The sequence below is a fragment of the Lagopus muta genome, chromosome 8, assembly GCF_023343835.1.
Source record: "Lagopus muta isolate bLagMut1 chromosome 8, bLagMut1 primary, whole genome shotgun sequence".
In the NCBI taxonomy this organism is placed as follows: domain Eukaryota; kingdom Metazoa; phylum Chordata; class Aves; order Galliformes; family Phasianidae; genus Lagopus; species Lagopus muta.
The window spans coordinates 9,141,720-9,160,788 of NC_064440.1; the positions used below are offsets into that span (position 1 = coordinate 9,141,720).

The following is a 19,069-nucleotide window of genomic DNA, read 5'->3' on the forward strand; positions in this document are numbered from 1 at the left end:
ATGGCACCAAAAGCTGAAGTTAAAAAAGATGGGTATATCTGAGAAAACCTTGATGTGAGTATGTCATAAAGCAATGCATCATTTCACATTTGATATACTGTGATATACGGTATATTGGGCCACTTAACTGTAGAAAATACTCAGTCTGCACACTAAAAAAGCAATATATTAATTGACTTTATTTTTCCCCCAAATAATACAAACAAGGTATGCCAGGTTTCAGTCATGTTCAAAACTCGACTCCAGTTTCTCAGAACTTTGTGATGTATTAAATAGGCAAAAAGTCAGTTTTTCAGCATCCCTCAAATGACTGACTGCTGTCATCCTATGGGCACACCCATAGGAAGAAAATCTAATGCCAAAAGAATAACGGTGGGTGGATAAAATGTGAATAAAGATTTCCAAATAGACTTGTAAAGAACAACCTGGAAAATAAGTGTAGTGTGATACTGTGACAGTATCTGGGATTGCATTACGTGATGTCGAACACTTATAATAATAATAATAATAATAAAAAAACACACAAAGATGAAAAGCGAGGGGTTTTGGAAGCCAAACAGCTGCAAGCACAGTATAAGACAGCTTGTTCTTGAAACTGATCTCCACAATTCTGTTGTATTATCACTTCTATGTGAGCAATCCAAGCTCTGTAGTTTCTGTCGGAAATGAGTGGGATCCAAATGAGGGGAAATAAGTCTTGGGAAGGATCTTTCTGAATAACAAAGGGTTTGTGAATCACTGGTCTATGCTACTTCCACACTAAAGCAGTTCACAAAACATCTCACTCTGAATTGTTCTTCTTTTACAGCCCCAGACTTCAACTCATTGTCCAGGCATTCAAACCTTGGGTGCGTGTGATTTAAAACAGAAAACCTCCTAAATGAAACTTCAATAGATAGAGATGGTTAAAAGACTTTGTATTTCCACAAGTCATTATATCAAAATGCAAACACATGTACACTTAGCAGCCTTGACCAATTTTCCTATGTCAGCAGAATGTAAGCACAGCTACAGTAGGTGTCTGGTGGCAACCAAATCTCAGATGACTTGCAAGAGTGAGTGCAACTTGGTAATGAGATCACCCATCATCTCAGATGCAATAAAACGAAAGTGAAGGAAATCTGGACCAGAGTGGAGATGAATTGCAAGCCAAAATCAATATATTTCCCAATTTCACTAAATGGTTGGGAATATGACTCATCTCCAGGAAACCAAATAGATAGAGCACAGATATATTTCACCTTGGCTCTTTCCAAGGGAAACTGTAGCTGTGGTAATTTATAGGTTAATAAACAAAGGAGTCCTTATTACTCAGCTGAACAAATACAATGATTCTTCACAATTGGCCTGCTGAAAGGTCACACAGTAATAAAAGTTCTGATGGTCCCAAGCAATGTTAAGAAAATACTAATTCAAGGCAGCTGTTTGTTCTCTCAAAGCATTAGATATTTCAATGCTAAAACCATTTCCTTTGGTTAGATTTTGGTTTGCAGAATAGGAAAGCCCAGAAGTCTCTTGATAGTGAGGCAAGTAACATGAGGTACCTGCAGAGTGCTGCATTGCACTGCAATGCTCTGTGAGCACTGCAGGGCTGACCAACCTGACCAACCGTCCATCATCCTGGTCAGTGGGGTCAGCTACATGTATTGCTCCTCTCTACCTTCTGTCTTCAGTTAAAATGGCTCTACTTAGTCATAAAACTGCTGTACAGAACTCTAAGCTTAGCTACGGAAGCTGACATTAATGTGGTGATTATGAATATCATAGAGAAGATCTCTTTCACAGAAGAAAGCTGCACTTTGTAGAGCTGTGGAGGCTTATGAGGAGAGTCCCCAGAATTATCAGAAACACAAATCAGCCATATATTCAAAATCAAAATTCAGAAGAGTTCTGTGCAAGTTCCATTCATGGTTGCAAAATATTAAATCAAACTGAACTCTGAAAGCAAATTTGTGCACTGACGTTGGTGCTGCCAGCTTCTAGCTTGGAAGCTGTCTAGGAGCGAAGGATGTTTTGCCAGCAATGATAAAAGCAATCCAGATAAAATGTCACTCAAAAATTCATTTCTGGAGAAGAAATAACTGTGATAGTAGTTAGGGAGCACTCAATATATTCATTATTTCTGTCCCCCTCCCCCATTTCTACTGGTAAAATGGAAACCCGAATACACCACGTGTCTGGAAAAATCTTTCTCTTCTTTCTAATGATACTAAGATCATATTACAATCCAGACATAAGCACTACATTGAAGCATAAAGTCACCTCTGGAGCAGGAAGTATAGTGTAATACTGAAATATGAGGCACCCAAACAAAATACCAAGGGAAAACACAGGAGACAGAACATGACCACCATCACTAGAATGAAATCTGGAAGAAAGGGAATGTCACAGCACTAAGATGGTTAAGTAAATCCTAGCACAGAGACCACAGATTGAAGCTTTTATCTCACCTAGATACTGTTGAAGATTCCTTTAGGCCAATATGTGTAGCAATAAACAGAAAGGTGAAACTACTGTAATTCTTTGCTCAGATGTCACTGCTCAGTTATCCTCTGGGGCAATTCTCCACAAAACTTCAGCCTGGATCCCAGCTCAAATCATTTGTTTCCAGAACACAGTTTGAGGCATACTCCAGTTGAGAAGCTGAAGGGTCTGCTCCGTACAGAATTCCCATAACTGCTCATGAAGCCATGATGTGGAACAGAGCCCTTCTATATTTGTAAAGGATCATGCTGTAATTTGTCAGCAAATCAAGTACTGCTAAGGAAAGAGGGATTAAGATCATCCACCTAAAGCTGTGTGACTTGGCAGATACTGGTTTACTAGGTATTGCAATGGCTGAAAACCTATTTAAGAACCTGAAGCATAGTTAAAAACTCTCACCTGCTTGACTTCAGCCTGTAGGTGCCGGAGCTGTAGGCACTGCTCTAACCTCTTGTGAGTTTGGTCAGCATTAAGCTCCAGCTCATGCTGTTTCTCATGAAGGAATTCCAGCAGCTCTTGTACCTGTGTTGCAAGGTCGATGTCCTTTTCACAGATCAGCTCAATGCCTACAACAGAACAACATGCAGAGAGAGATCTTGCACTTATTTGCAATTCTAGTCATTGTCCGAACTTCAAAATTATTTCCCACCTAAAACACTGATCTGCAAATCTCTCAGTAACACTTTCCTCAATGAGCTCTCTCCCAGGGAGTTTTTGGCTTTTGTGTAGTTTCCCATTCTGCACCACTATATTTTCCTACACAGTAGTGGTTCTCTGCGGATGATTGCTCACCTCATTCATCAGCATCTGAATAGTAGAACGCTACTGACCGTAGCCTTGCCCAAACATAAAGTTAACTTTAAAAGGCAGAAATAACCTCCCTTTGTTAGATTAAACCAATGACTTATGCTTTACAAATACAAATTAAAAAGAGGGAAAAAGAAGAGGAAGAAAACAGAAAAGTGAAATAAAGTAAATTCTAGCTGCCAGATACATTGCCATGTGTGCAACTCCACAGAGGAAACATCTTTTCCATCTGGGCACTTTACATGATCATTAGCAACAATTTAGTTAAAAATGACCCATTCATTCAGAATTACTTCAAAAAGTGACATCAATCCATTCCTCATCTAGCAGACAGAAAATAATATCAGAACTCCTATGCCTTGTGTTTTGCATGAAAAGGGCGAACACTTGTATAACCTGGTCTGAATTTCATAGCTAACCTCATTTGATTAGGAGGTGGAAACTGAGACCTCCTGAGGTCCCTTCCCACCTCCTGAATTTCCTGGTGGGCCTTGTGTGTGTCAGTTACATGAAGTACAATGCAGAGCATCACATCTTCCTTCTTTATCACACGAGAGTGACAACATTGTTGGGTACTTTACAGATGTAATGTAATTGTGAAAGCTTGGCCTGGAGGAGTTATGATGCCATCCTGTCTTACTGTAATCCCTGTAATTACAAACTAATAAAGATCTGACTCTTCCCTTATTGAGGTCAACTGGAATTTTGCCATTGGCCTCAATACAGGGAGGATCAGCGACCTAATATGAAAATAATCAGATTGCAGTAATGCTGAGAAAACACTACACTTTTCTCCAAAGCCATTTGATTTCATGGAATAATAGGACATTATACAAGAATTGTGCTAATTAGAAGCTGCTGTACAGAAGGTTGTGTATTGTTTTTAAAACTGATTTAGAAAAATGCCTTTTCTTCCCCCTTTCTCTTCCTCAGAGGCTTGTAACTTTCATTCTCCCTCACAGCGGTATCCACAGAGGACAGTACACAAAATAAATATGACCTTATGATTGACCTTATCCTCTTTTTCCTGGTTTCTGGTTTTAGCAGGAAGAAAAAAAAAAAAAGAAAGAAAAGAAAAAAAGAAGCATAAAGGAATGCAAGCAATTGGCTTATTCCCTTTCCCAGCCAAAACCAAACAGTTTCTTCATTACCAAATAAAATGGAATGGCCCCTGGCTTCCCATTTAAGATCTGGAAATCTAATATACGCTTCCATTCTTAGGAGTGAAGTTTCTTTCAAACACCAGACACCAAGCATTGTTACTACAATTAGCCTGCATATGGTTCTGTATCCTCAGGACATGACAGGCTTCCTGTATGCTTGACTTCACCACACCTTTCTGATATTAAATGCACCGTTTTCCTTCATGCAGATTCAGCTGGTCTGGTTTTGATTGTGCTAACTCATCAGCAGCAACCAGCAAAGCTGCCTGGGATGCTATCCAAGGGCAGCCCGCACTCCCCATGATGAATGGTCTGCCCTTTCGTGCTTGTCATGTGTCACACAGATTTATTCTGCAATGCCAGTGCACGCAGCGAGAGCACTTATTCTTCTCAAAGATTGGTTTGCAAATTGGAAACCTTTGCTTTCAGAATAATTTCATACATAAAATCTTTACATTAAGTTTTGATAGACAGGAAAGCACAGCTGACTTTTTGATAAACTGAACTTGGTTGCCATTCTTTTTTTCTAATGCCTTGGCCCGTACAGCAGATATCAGTGAAGGATAATGAATTGAAACTATTTCTAAAAAATAATTACAGAGAGTACCCACTCTGGCCAACATCCTGCAAGACATGCATTAGTTACAGCTGTGCTATTTGCATTGTCAGATACTATTCAACGTATGGAAGAGGTAATGCTTTTTGACCAGTACAGAGCTCTTCTGGAGCTGCTTTGAACCCGCTTGTAGGCTGAACTGTTACCAGCCTGGAACACAACAGTGCAGCATCCTCTTCTTACTGTATCTATTTTCTGTGTTATAAGTGAAATCACAAGCAAAATGAAACAGACTTCCATTTCACTTTGAAGCAATGCAATGCTAGGAAAAGACATGAATGATTTTAAGTTTGACATCCAGGACACAACAAGGCTTTGAATTTTCCACATAACAGGCAGGGACTGTGTAAATTTCCCCAACATCAGTTTCTCATCGTATTTTTCAGGCTTGGCTTAGAGAAGTTGCCGTAGACATAAAATGCCAGATCCATGAATCTTTAGTGACACCTGACTGGTGCTTATGGTGACAACAATGCTAACAATGTGAATGCACTTAAATAACAAATTAATTGTGTGCACTCAGTCAACAATTAAAGAACATCCCGAATTGGAAGGGACTAATATGGATCATCAAGTCCAAGAGTGTAACTACTTTTAGTACCTAGAACATGAACAACTGAGGGATGTACCACTGATGTGTATGTGTCGTCAGTGCAACTTGAGTCAGGGTGTTAAATCCCTGCTGAATCGCAGTCCTAAACTCTCAGAAATGCCTAGACTATCTCTTTCGGAAACATCAGAACACTTTAAATGTATCAAACTAAACACTCTACAATCATTATCCTTTTTTGAGAATTTTTGGACACATTTTCACCCATGGATCCCCTCTGATCAGGGTGTCCTTTGATATCAGTGCTAGAACTGCAATCAGCCTGGAAAAACAGCAGATAGTTCCACTGAAATAGAAAGTGCTGGGTCACTAAAAGTCAGTCTTATTGAGAATACTGTAACAGCATTCTTTTAAAGCAAACTTCTTTCCCAAATTACACCAATATTTGTGAGACATGGACACAATTTGAAAGTACTGCGGAATTGCAGAAGATGTGACGACTCCCAGATCTTACGTGGTCCCTAACAAAACCAAACATTTACTTGCAGAGGAATTATGATGAAAACAGTCTAATCCAAAGCAGGATCACTCACACATGCTGCACCAGTGGAAGGAATCACAGGACATAACTCTGCGCTGTACAGCATTTTGGAAACAGTGGATTTGTAGATATGCAGTGTGTATACAAATATCTGCACAGAGTCTGATCTGGTCCATTGTAGAACAATTGGATATGCTGCATCCAATGCACAGTATTCACATGGACTTCCAGACACTCCACGGTCTGGTAAGAATTGCTGCTCCAAGTCTGCATCACACATGCAAAAAATATGGGCGAATGTCTATAATCTTTTTCTACCTTCACAAGATTTCCAAGTGAAAAAGGCATTATGCATGGAAAAACCTGGATGTAATTCTATCTGACAGACTTGCTGGCTTAAAGACCTCCAAGCCAAACTCCAGAATGATCAAAATTAAATCAGGTTCCTGCATGATACTTTGAAAAGAATAAAGCTGAAAGAGAGTTTTGGGGAAGGAAAGAAACCCCAGGCACTTAAGAGTGGACGGTTAGGTGGGATGTCCCTGAAAAAAGCTTCTTTCTGCCTTTATCTTCTATGGTTGTAGTTGAATTTTGATGGTAGCGGTGGTGACACTGTACAGTGGGAACCAGCAATACTGATTTGCCAGAACCCCTGCAAATTTGCAGTTCTGGCAGTAAGAACAATCATCTCTCACGCACTGAACGACTGTGATATAGGACTCAGCAAGAGGGAGTAAAATTAAATGAATTTTTTATGGACTATAGCTGTCCTTTATTACAATAAGAAACAGTAGGCTCCCAAGAGCAATCTCTCTCCCTTATTTTGCCATTCTCCCAGCATTTAGCATTCTGTGCATGGCAGATCTGACCATTACCTTTGATTAACTACAGTTACTCTGCATCCCTATGAGGCTTCCACTTCCTTGCCTTTGGGAGCAATGGATTTTTATTGGGTAGGCTTTAAAGAAGGAGATCTCAGATAATCTTATAAAAACATTCTAAAAGTCACTTCATTTAGTTGCTGATCTTTTGTCTGTAATCCAAAAAAAAATTGTTTCTAACTTCTTCATAAACACAGAATTAGTTTGTTTGTTTTTTTTTTCCCTGAAGAGCAGTCCCTGATGCTCCTGAGTCTGCACTGTTCTGAATGATATTCTTTTCCTCCCATGAATTACTGCTCACATTCGGATGCTTCCAGGATGCACCAAAAATGAGTAGTAACTGATGTATTAGGACCAATTTGCTAGCCTGGAAAGCAAAAGAGCTGAAGCACAGGACCAGACACAGTGTGGGCAGAGCTCATATCATCTCACACACATGGTTCACACAATGCTTGTCTAGTTCAAAACACACGCCTGCAGCAAACCTACAGCCTCTGCTGAGTACAGCTTGCCAATCAGGTTGAATACTGCCAATTTTTTATTCTTAATCTTTTTTTTAAAGGTGAATGTCTAGGAGTAAAATGTTTGCCAAAGAATAAATCCATAAAAATCTTTTTTATTTTGGTAGTGCATGTGAGGAGAGACAGAAAAGAATTGCTCTTGCTTTGCACTTCTCCAGACATTTAAGAAGGTTTAAACACTTTGCAAATAACTTTCACTTCCAGCCTTTATGCAGTGATTAATCTGAATTATGATACTCTTTTTCCAAACACAAAATGCAAGGATACAAAAATCCTGATTCATAAGATGCCTTAGAAATAGGATCCTACTGCTGAGAAGAGTAGATGAAGCAGATAGACTCCCTATCAACATGAATCAAGTCTGTCACTTAAGTGCACATGCCAAAAGCTTTTTGCATCCAAGTGGCTATCTTTAACTTCCAAGCGCACATTGAAAAGGAAAATTCCACTATGGTTTATCAAGTTCCCTTTTTATACACAAAATAATTCCAATTAGAGCTGGCTGGAAACAAGAATTCAATTTCCTGATAAATTTCAAGGCTCTCATATCTGAATTCTCTTCTATAGGGCTTCTGGTTAGCTAGCTTCTCTTTCCTCTGCCTCTTTCTCTCGCTCCACCTTTTTCTCTTCCTTGCCATCTATTCTGGAATAGATCACAAACTCTACTGGCCTGCAGTTGCATAAAACTTTCTGAATGAAACTTAAATTTCAGCTTTACTTCCATACTGAATTTCCATTTCAAAGGAACAGCGATTTCTGATGTGTGATCCTGACTCAAAGAATTTTCCAAAATCCTGGAGCGGTTCTGGTTGTGGAGAAAAGCTATACAACAGACTGAATTATGTTAAAATTTGATGTGCTTTGTACGTACTGGCGTATTTTTGAAATGTGTTTTGGTTGTAGGTGGTGTTTCTTTCCCTTTTGTTTTGTTCCTTCTCATACAAAATAGAGAACAAATTGTTCCGCTCACCTGAAGCCTGGACCTCCATGATGTATTGGTGTAAATCTTGCCCTTGCTGAATGACTTCAAAAGTCATGTTGTTCATGGCCAACTTCCTCTCAGTGTGACGCTGCAAACGTTGCTCAGCCAGAGTAAGGTCCTCGGTATTGAAATCATTCATTTGTCTCAGCAGATCCTCATTCCAGGCATCTAACTCTGCTGTAACCTTCATGGACACAAGATAGATACTATATTCAATCAAGACCAATGAAAAATCTTGCTTTCAAACCATGCATCAATAACTGAAGTACTTCACACTGTGACTGTGATCCAGAAACCCTTGAACAACAGCCTCAATACTCTGGATTCTGCCCATTAATGGTTACAGTCCTCATTTTGCCAAGCCAAGGATCCATGAAAAGATTATCAGACCAACAAGAAACGTGACAATTTTTTTTTCCCTTGCACAGTCAACAGGGCACTGTACTCATATGGATGGTGGTATAAATGCTTCTGAATAAATTCAAATTGAAATGAAGAAACAGTAGTAACAGAATTGCAAAAATACTGTGACACCTCTGTCCCCAGAAACCAAAATGCTCTAAATGTTTATTAAAACATTCTGCATCACTCTGTATGTTAATGCTGCAGGTGGAAATATTTATCATTAATAACATGTATTCTTTTTCTTCATAGAATTTAAATTATAAGCTGCTTCCATTAAGCTCTAAAACATGGATAACTAATACATTTGCAGAATTATTACTGATCTAATACACTGTGAGCAGTACCTGTTGTTAACAGAGATCACGAGACCTAACATTTTATTATGAAATTGGTGAGTTAATCCCCACAGTAGACCTATGTTGTGCTTCCAAGGATCTGAAGTCTTTTTAAGGGTCTTCCTGCTAGCTTGAGAAGGAATAGGCCCCGTATAAATTTGTTCTGTAGATCTCAAAGATTTCATACTGGGGAATGAATATAAATAACAGACTTCTACAGACAGGCAAAGCACAGCACAGAAACATCGCTCTCGAGGGCTGGGTGAATCACCAGGAGCATCACAAAGGAGACCTATCTTATCTGCAAATAACTCATGGGAACGTGCAAAATATTCTGCAGCTTTCTCTGCATCCTAATTCAAACAGGCAGTCTGATGACTCTAGCAGTCCATTACTGTATTTTCTGTGTTTCACATTTACTCAACCAATACTGAAATCCCACTCTATTTTTTGCCTGTTTAATTAACATAATTAACCTACCCAAACAGCCCAATCTCCTTCATACCAGAATCTGCTATTGCAGACAAAAAGAAGGAATGTTCTGGTGGCAACAAATCAGGACAAGGAGAGTGGAAATAAATCATATATGCCTGAATTCTGATTCATAGGTCAACTTGTCAAAGCTAGATGGAGGAAAGCTAAATCCAGATATTTAGATTCACGTTTTGGCACGTTACAACATAGTGAGAGGCTCTTTGTTTCTCGTAAAAGTGCTCTTCAGTGCCTGTGTGCAGTGAGATGCTTCGTTTCCTCAGTAGCCAAGGTTCAACATTTTCCATTTGGTTTTCTTTTCCACAAAGCATAACAACAAATGCAGTGCAGGCACTGGAAGGGTACCCAAAAGGACCAGCTCTCAGCCCCTCTCTCATTAGCATGAATAGGAGAGCACAGCTTTGCTTAGAAGGGAAAATATATGCACAGGTTTTCAGTTCTTTTTTGAGAGAAGCAAAAAAGCAGATTTACTGAACCAAGAACCTGGGATCTCAGCTGGGTGAAAGGCAAGGTGAAAGGCAGAGTGTGAACATCCTGAGGAGTTTCTATTTCTCTTCAGCTGTTTCCCATCACCCATTCCACTCAATTAACTCTAAATAATAACTACCTCTGCAGTCCCTTTGGCCCCATTCCTGACTCCAACAGCCTCTGATTCATTTACACACTATAGCTGGAGTCCCTGAACTGTGGGAGCTTCTTGGCAGATTCAACAGTTCTGGAGAAATGGTTGGAGTAGATGCTGGAGAACGGTTTTATTCAGTGTATTTATGTTAGAGAAATATACTTGACTAATTGCAATCAGAACTGAATGACAGAATAACAGAATGGCTTGGGTTGGAAGCGACCAAAAGGATCATTGAGTTCCAACCCCCTGCCATGCGCAGGGTTGCCAACCAATTTTTCCTAATATGCAACCTGAAGTAATGATAGTAGAAGAGATCAAAACAGTCAAAGAATATGTTATATTAGTTTGCCCTTACAGCCATGCTACAATACGGGGATTCTGATCAAAACTTGATCTGTGTATGTTTATGGACATCTTCAGGCCAGGAAAACACAAGTATTCTGGAGGGCCAAACTACCAGGAACGTTGAGGATGGACATACAAGGGAATCAACAGATGGTCCCATCCACATCTTCCAGTATGCTGAGACCAAGCAGCCCAGTGCAAATGCCTGGTTTAAATCTCTCTGCTCTGATGCCATTTCTTTTTGCAAGCTTTTCCATGTGCTCTGAAATGGACACTGAGCAGCACTGCTTTTATTCTCCTGTTCAAATTGGTGGTTCCAATTAAACAGGAAAGGACAGCACTGGCAAACAGGACACAGGCTGATACACTTCTGGGGATGCAATGCCAGATCCAAAGGCTTCATGTCTTCTTATCATGGCCAGGAACTGGAGCTGAGATTGCATCTGAGTGTCTCCAGACAGACAGACAGGCCCAGCAGGGATTGCTGGTCCAGTGCCAGTTCCCACAAGGACAAGGAGCACAGGCAGTGACAGTAGGCAGAAGGGAGGAAGGACGGAAGTCAGCTCCAAGTGGGAGCTGAGGAAAGAGTGATAATTACCCCATGTGCTGGGTTTGGGGAAGAGAGGAAGGAGTCAGACACAGCAAGAGGTGGAACATCACCAAGTTCCTCAGGCAAAGCTTTTGTACAAGAAGGTTGGGTACATTGCTCTGAATAACCAAGACAAACAGATGGCTGGAAGGGAATCTAAAGCGCACAAAGGCAAAGAAGCAACAGCAGAGCTGTGATAACAACCCAGGTTTTCTGAATCCCAATCTGGTGCACTATCCCAGAGACCGTGATGCTTTGCAGATCTCATTAAGACACTTCCTTTCCTGTCTGTGCAGCCAGTGCCTCACAATCCCACCAGTTTCTGTATTTCAAACTGGATCACTTGGAAATGGTCCCAGTCTGAATTTAAGTACCCAACTAGTTTGACTGGGATATAGGGAAAATGATTTGTTTTTCTTTACGAAGGGGCTGTAATTAGGCAGTTCAGTTAACTACACATGTATATTTTTCAAGTCTAAAAAAGGACCCTGGATGCTCTCACAGAAGGGGTCAGGCATTGACATCTATGGTGAAAATTAATACAGTTTCATCTGATGTAGTCCCATCTCCTAAATCGTGGTAAGAGCCAATTATATCAAACCAATGTCAGAAATTGTCTCAGAAATGAGGCTCCCTTGGCCTTGAACACGTTTAATTTCCCTTTTGACCCAGAAGAATGGCTGATTTTATTCTGTTCATCTACTGGATTTTTGGTGGGAAGAAATGATAGTACTTATGTTTATTCCTTTTTCTTCACAGTGTTTGTGATTCTAAACAGACCTCAGCATCCTTCACATGCCCTGGAAGAATAAGAACCCTACTAAGAGAGAAGCTCTGAGCTCTGCTCAAATGTGGGATGAGAGAGAAATAGAAGCAGAAGGGTCACAAGGGCAGCAACAGTGGAATTGAACAGGCCTGCATTAGTAAAAGCAGCAGACTGACCTCAGATTTAGCAGATGTATCCAAGTACTCACACTTCTCCAAGGAAATCTGCACACACACTTCTCACTGTCAAACACATTCTGGAAGGAACCATAATCCTTCCTTGCAGGACGTAAGGTTGGTGGCCAAAAACAGGTTCAAAGTACTAAAGGAAGGTCAAGTAACCTGAGTGTTAATGAGAGGAAAAGGCACAACAAAGCTGTATATTGACAGCGAGTCTGGAAAGCACAATCCACTTTCACTTGTAATAGATGCTCCTGCCGTCATGATAATGGGAGGAGAGAAATGATGCAGGTAGCAAACCTAAGCTAGCATTTAGTGAGCTACCCAATATATCCATATTAGAGCAGTAGGAACTGCACAAAAGTTTCCATCAGCATGTGAGCAAACACTGGGCTTGTGCTGAGCTCCACTATCACAAGACTATAACAGATATACAGACTATATCAGCCAGGTCTGTCTTTCCTGCAGAGACAGCAACCACAGTCTACAGTCTAGACCACATACTCTGGGACAGACATCCTCCTAAAACAGCAAGTTAATATACCCCAAATCCCACTACTACAACATTGCTGCTTTTGCTGCTTCCTGGATTTACTGTGTTGCAACACCAGCAGATAACATGACTGTGGGGAAAGAGACATTTTCATCTTTAGTGCTGGATAGAGATTAAGCTATGGAGAAGTGGGAGGCAGGTTAAATAGAACTGCATTAATGATAACAGAAGCTGCCCTGCCATCACACTCCTATAATGCAGCGTGCTTGTGGATTAAGCCAAAGAGTCCATCCAAGCCTGCTGTGCAGGTAACTGTACATCAGCAACGATTTCATATCTAAATCCTGTCTATTTCTTGATGTTGCTGCTGAAATTTTCCACAAAATGGTGGTGCTGAGCCTTTAATGCTGCTTGCTTGGCATGAATTCAGTGTTTAGCACCTAAAGTCATCCCGCTTAGTGCCAACCAGAAATTTTTGTTTGCCAATTGAAGGAGGTGGAGAAGGAAATGAGGAATCAAGTATGAGAAAATAAATGTTATATGGTGAATGAATCATACAGGAGCTGATATTTTGAAGTATGGGCTGGGAAAGGGTGCATGAGGAGGAGGGAAAGAAAGTTCTACCTTTGGAGCAATTGCTATCAACAAAAAGAGAGCAGGTTTGCTAGAGGAATCTGCAAAAGAGTAAAGATGGTTGGAAAAGACAAGCAAATGTAGGAAGCAGGTTGCAAGAAAAGTGATGGTTTAAATAAGAGGAGGAGCAAAGGTAAGAAGAGTGGGTAGAGCATTGGGATGAGGCAGGATAGGAATAACTGTCACACACTCTCAAGGCAGATCTCAGAATTGAGGAAGGGGAATATTCACCTCTCTCCAAGAACAAAAATGTTGGGTGCCATACATTTGGCATAAGGAGAGAGTGAAAGTGGATGAGAGGGAAGGGAATCCAGAGAGGGGAAAAAATGAAAGAAAAAAAAAGGTAATTTTGACTCTTGGACCCTAAGGAAATGTCTGTAAAGTCTGTGAGTGCAGAAAGAAAGAGGTTATAATGAAGTAATGGAGTAGAGGAGACCAGATCTCTAGCGCACATACCATAGTCTGGGTCCAGGCTTGCCAGGAGCGACAGCATTCAGCTCTGCTTTGGAATTGAGAACAAGGTGGAAGAGCAGAAGACTGGATATGACAGTATAAGTGGGTCTACAAGCAAACTAAAGCTGCAGGTTTATGGTAGAGGAGATGTAGGTAGGAAAGGGTGAATGAAGCTGTCACTTCTACAAATCATGCATGCAGAAAGTTTGCTGTTCCTCCTCTTCAGGTCTTGGTTTCGGTTGATGCTGTACAGTGTGACAATACTGTCAGCCATTCCTTCTGACATGTGGCAGAGATACCACACTGGCTTAGTTGGGACCTGAACTGCTGGAGAGTAAAGAGGCTGTCACAGTAATGATTCCTCTCCAGTGCTTTTGGTTCCTGAATCCTCGAAATATCAAGAGAAGCAGGAAGAAAAGGTACCCAGGACAGCTTAGTGCCTTACCTTCCTTAAAATGAAGTGATGTGCAGTTTTAAACCTATGCATATAAAAAAGAAAAACATAACCTCAGTGTGAGTCATTATAAGATTCCAGTTTATGAACAGAAAGATCTGAAAATTTTTCTTACCACTCCTTTTCTTACAAGTGTATCTCAAGATCTCTGCAGCTCTTATTTCTAATAAAGAAGTTCACTTCTGAGTGCCAGCTATAAGTCAGTGAGAGGCTATAAAGCATCTTGTACCTCCAACCAGGCAGCTAATTCACTTGAAAGATTCTGCTAATGTTATAAATCTGGAATGGAAGGCTCAAGTGAGTTGTAAATATCAGCGAATCAAACTACTGTCTGTAAGCTGGCTCCTACTCCCTTCTAAATTCACGCTCAGGGATGGACGTGAAAAGCCAGAAGAGGCAGCAAGTGAACTCAAGGCTGAAAAATTTAATTAGCAGGTGAAATGGAGCCAAAGAGATAGGATGGTGGAAAATTAGTTAACCAACAGGTGAAGATTCTAGTGATCGTACTGCTTTTTGAAAGATTAAAAGCATATCAGATCGAATTTATATTGTATAGCAGGAACCCCCAGAACCCCTCCAGGACTATGTTTGGCCCAGAAAGTACACTGCTATACCACTACAGGAGATTGGCTCTGCCTAGCACTACACAGATCCATTATAGAAAATGGAACATGCAAAAGGAAGGAGCTGGGCAGCTCTGGGGAGGAAGGAGAGAACTTGGAGGTAATCAACAATTGTGGCCAGACAGGTATGTGCTGAGATCATTCCTGTTCTCAGTTTGAGTTTTACAGTGGCCTATAGGTGAAGTTGATCATCTCTGTACAAAAGATATAAAGAAAACATATGCTGAAAGCTGTGGTCTATGCTCCGGATGGCATTTATTGTGTTAGGGGTTGCAATTCAGTGCATTTTACCATTCACTTCTTTTGCAGCTATCCAGCACTTCCCTAATGATTAGCATTCATTCAAGTTATGGTTAATAAGCCTTCAAACGACTATTTTTTGAAGCATGGGACAAAGAATACTTTACAGATTTTAGTGAGGCTATATTTCTGGGATATTACTGTGCTCCATATACATGATGTGCTCAGTGCGGTGCCAGCAGTACTGCTGAAGCCTGCCAGCTATTGTCCCTCGGGTCTTACACCCTACTTCCTCGCAATGGATCAGCTACCACATTCACACTGCATGAAATCTCCTGAGTTACTTGGTTGGCTGCACGAACTCAGCTGTGGTATACATCACACAGAAAGTTCAATCATACAATCTTAATGATCCCGTCTTGTCTTGAAATGTGCAATGACTTGGTAAAGGAATAAAACATATCAGGCATCAAAGTTAGATACGTTTCCTAAATAAAGAATAGGTTGTCACTTTATGGTTTTAAAACCTAAGGCAGAATAACCTCCCATAGGGATAGCAGGGCCCTCTCATATTTCTGTTATGCTGGTTTCCAGGTGTTGTCACAGTTAGGATTTCATACTTTAACCCAAGAACCTAGAGTGTAAATATCAGTCAATATAATGAGATTAAGGCAACAATGAAAAGGCAGCACATGCTATGTGTCTCTGGGTTCATATCCAAATTCATATCTGCCAAACCTGCCTTGACTCAAGGAAAACACAAAAGCTGCCTGGGCAACTCAGAAGTCCTTAGAAGTCCTAACTGAACACAGCTGGTCTTCTCTATGAAAGGCAGGTGGCTTCTCTTTACATAAAATGCTTTTCCTGAAGACAAAATGAAACAATTGTTGGCAGATTTCACTGAAGTACAGAGAAAGCCGATGATGCTTAAGTAGATGGAAGTGCATGCTGCTGACGAAGTACCTTTAATCCTGCAGTTTGTCTGGAATCCAAACCTCTGTCAGGAAGAAAAGATTATGGAAAGGCTCATAACCCAAGGCAGCTACAAAACAGATTGGTATGGTGCAAGTCTAGGAAGGTGTGCCAAAGGAAAGGGTTATGTGGTCCGTGGCATGGACTTCAATATCTGGGGAGATCATTATGAGCAGGAAAGTCTCCAAAGAACAAATGGCATTCAGACACAGTTTAAATGAAAAATATAAAGGCCAAGCACTCCGTTGCCATTTGTGACTTTGAAAGTTTACCTAAGTTTGCATTATCAATTAAAAAGAAAGAGAGAGGTTAGTACAGAAAATGAATGTAAGAAAACATTTGGTACAAAAACTGGATGAAAAGAGACAATATTGGATGCAAATATTCTGAGACTGAACTTGTAGTCTTCCCTTAGCCTGCTAGAAGGAGATGGACTCCCAGTTGCACCCCTCTGGCTTCCATCAGAGAGAAGCAAGATTTTGCTCTCACCAGGGCTCCTCATCAGGAGCGTCTCATCAGAAGGGCTTCCCAAGAACTCAAGAAACTGGGAACGGGTGAGAACACAAGAGCAGAGGGGAAATAGAAAACACTTTGATTAACAGACAGAAGCAGCACGGAGAACAAAAGCATTCAGATTTGGGAGAAGGAGAGAAGAAAGCAAAGCAGCTGTTCCAGAATCACCTGCTTCTGGTTTGCTATCAGACCAAGATCTGCTGGCTAATTTTCAGAAACCCAGTGAAGTTTCCATTTCAAAACCCAAGTCAAACAAGAACTTTGTTTTGAAAGCACAACCCACATAAGCAAAACACTACGCAACATAGACAGGCTGGAAGATCCTGGGTCAAAAATTGAACCTCCTCAGCCACTCTTCTTAAAAAGGGATGCTGATAACTAAAACCCTCTGATAGCTAAGCATGCTGAGAAGAGCCTTCACTACAACAGCACTGTGCTTTGGGCCCACTTTTTGCAGATGGTTTGTGGAGCACAGGAAGGAGAGAGATTAGCACACTTGCAGCAGGTAAGAGAGACTTTGTTAGGGATATGTTCAATGTGGCACCCACCGCACTCTGGACAGATGGAAGGGGGCTTAGCTAGACTAGGAAAGGAGAAACTCATTTGAGAATCGTACTGCTACACATTATTTCACTGTTCTTAATCTATGCCGGATCTAGGCTATTATAGAAAATTAAAACCTAAATACATTTCCAGTCACAGCTACTTGCCTTTAGTAGAAAAGGTATTTAATTTCCTGATTTAAATTTCATCATCTTTTTCTCTTACAAGCTTAGAATACTCAACCACCAGAAACACTATCTGCTTTTTAATTATGGGGATGAAAACATCTTTTTGCTTCTTAGCAAAGCATGAGGTAATTTTCTTAATGTTGATAAGTTTCTCATTGACTTGGAATCTTTATTATATGGCTGAGGTAACTGACAGCAATCCACTTTCTATGGATTGGTATTGAGTCAACTGGAGCCAATTCAGCTATTTGAAATGCACAGCATAAATGCATCATTTAATATATTATTTCAAATTATGTTTTTTATTATCTACTAAACTGCTTTTGTTGTTTGAGCAATAAATGTACTCATAAAATTTAAGATACTGACATGATATTTTTCTCTCCATGTTCAGTTATAAATTTAAAAATTGCTTTAAAATAAAAATATTTCCCTACTTAGAAGAGAGAGCTTTCTAACAAAAATCATCTGCCTGTAAACTCCCTATGAAACATGTTCTCAGATTTCCTTGTAATATTAATCCTGCAGAGGGAATTCAGATGTCCTGCTGATAAAAAAATAGCAGATCTACAATGACAACTAAGTGATGGTCTTCTTTAAGTCTTTTCTAACCAACCTGATTTGAGAAGATTTCGAAGTGTGTTTCCAGTTTTAGATATCTTTATCTACCATTTATATACCATTATATACCACCACATAGCATTGACACTCCGAATTAATTCAAAACAAAACAGAGGGATCCACACTGCATTTCTATCTCTGGTGTGAGATGCAGAGTCAGTTAGGAACAATCACATCAGCTGATCATACAATCATAAAATCATTGTGGTTGGAAAAAAACCCCTAAGAACATCTTGTCCAACCATCCACCCACCCCCACTATGCCCACTACTCATGTCCCTTGTCTTCAGCTGCCCCATCAGTAAAGGGATCCATGATGGCAAAGGTCTTAGCAATCGTTGGTTGAAAGACCAATGTACAAAGGAAAAGGAATTGAAAACAGTGATTCTGTCTTTTTAAAAGATCTTTACATAAAGTCAGCATAATTCTTGTTGCACACCTGGAATTTGCAGTGAAACACAGACAGACTGGTATCTTATGAGTGACTCATGATTCACACAGGTTCTCCATACATGCCTTATATTTCTGGGTGACCAGAAGCACCGTTTTTCATGTTTTGCTCCATTTTTGAAAACATAGGTGCTGTTTATAGCCATATACACGTATGCATTCATATATAATTCATATCTTTAGAATCAAAATCTTAATCATTCGCCATTTGCCAGACTATTGTATCAATGTATTACCATTTAAATACAGGTGATACTAAATATTGCAGCTCTTGAGCTGTGAGTGTAGCAGTCTTAGGGCAACAAATGCACACACAGAAATATTAGCTGATCTGAAATGCACACATTTATAGATATACACACATACTCACAAGGGATACAGTCTCCCTTGTGAGTATGTGTGTATACAGTCTCTTTTCTACTATCAGGAAGTCTTTATACAACTATTGAGTAAAACAGTGTTGATTGATTAAGCTATTCTAATTTACATTAATAACAAGTACTGTACAACAGCTTTCACCTAACTTAGCACTCACAAGAGGAAAGTTCAGCTACTCCCTGATTTATATCTCTCGCATCCAATTATAGATCAAAACACCTAAAATT

General features: G+C 40.1%; 1 protein-coding gene across 4 annotated transcripts in view; it reads right to left on the bottom strand.

Annotated features, from left to right (window-relative positions):
• The window catches only part of KALRN (kalirin RhoGEF kinase), a 449,507-nt gene that overhangs the window by 139,245 nt on the left and 291,193 nt on the right, over window positions 1–19,069 (bottom strand). For all 4 annotated transcript variants that reach the window (XM_048953841.1, XM_048953835.1, XM_048953838.1 and 1 more), the window contains exons 14-15: window positions 8,534–8,729; window positions 2,884–3,050 (exon numbers count right to left, since the gene is read on the bottom strand). In XM_048953841.1, coding sequence (XP_048809798.1) covers window positions 2,884–3,050; window positions 8,534–8,729 — 363 coding nt within the window. The remainder of the gene's footprint in view (window positions 1–2,883; window positions 3,051–8,533; window positions 8,730–19,069) is intronic.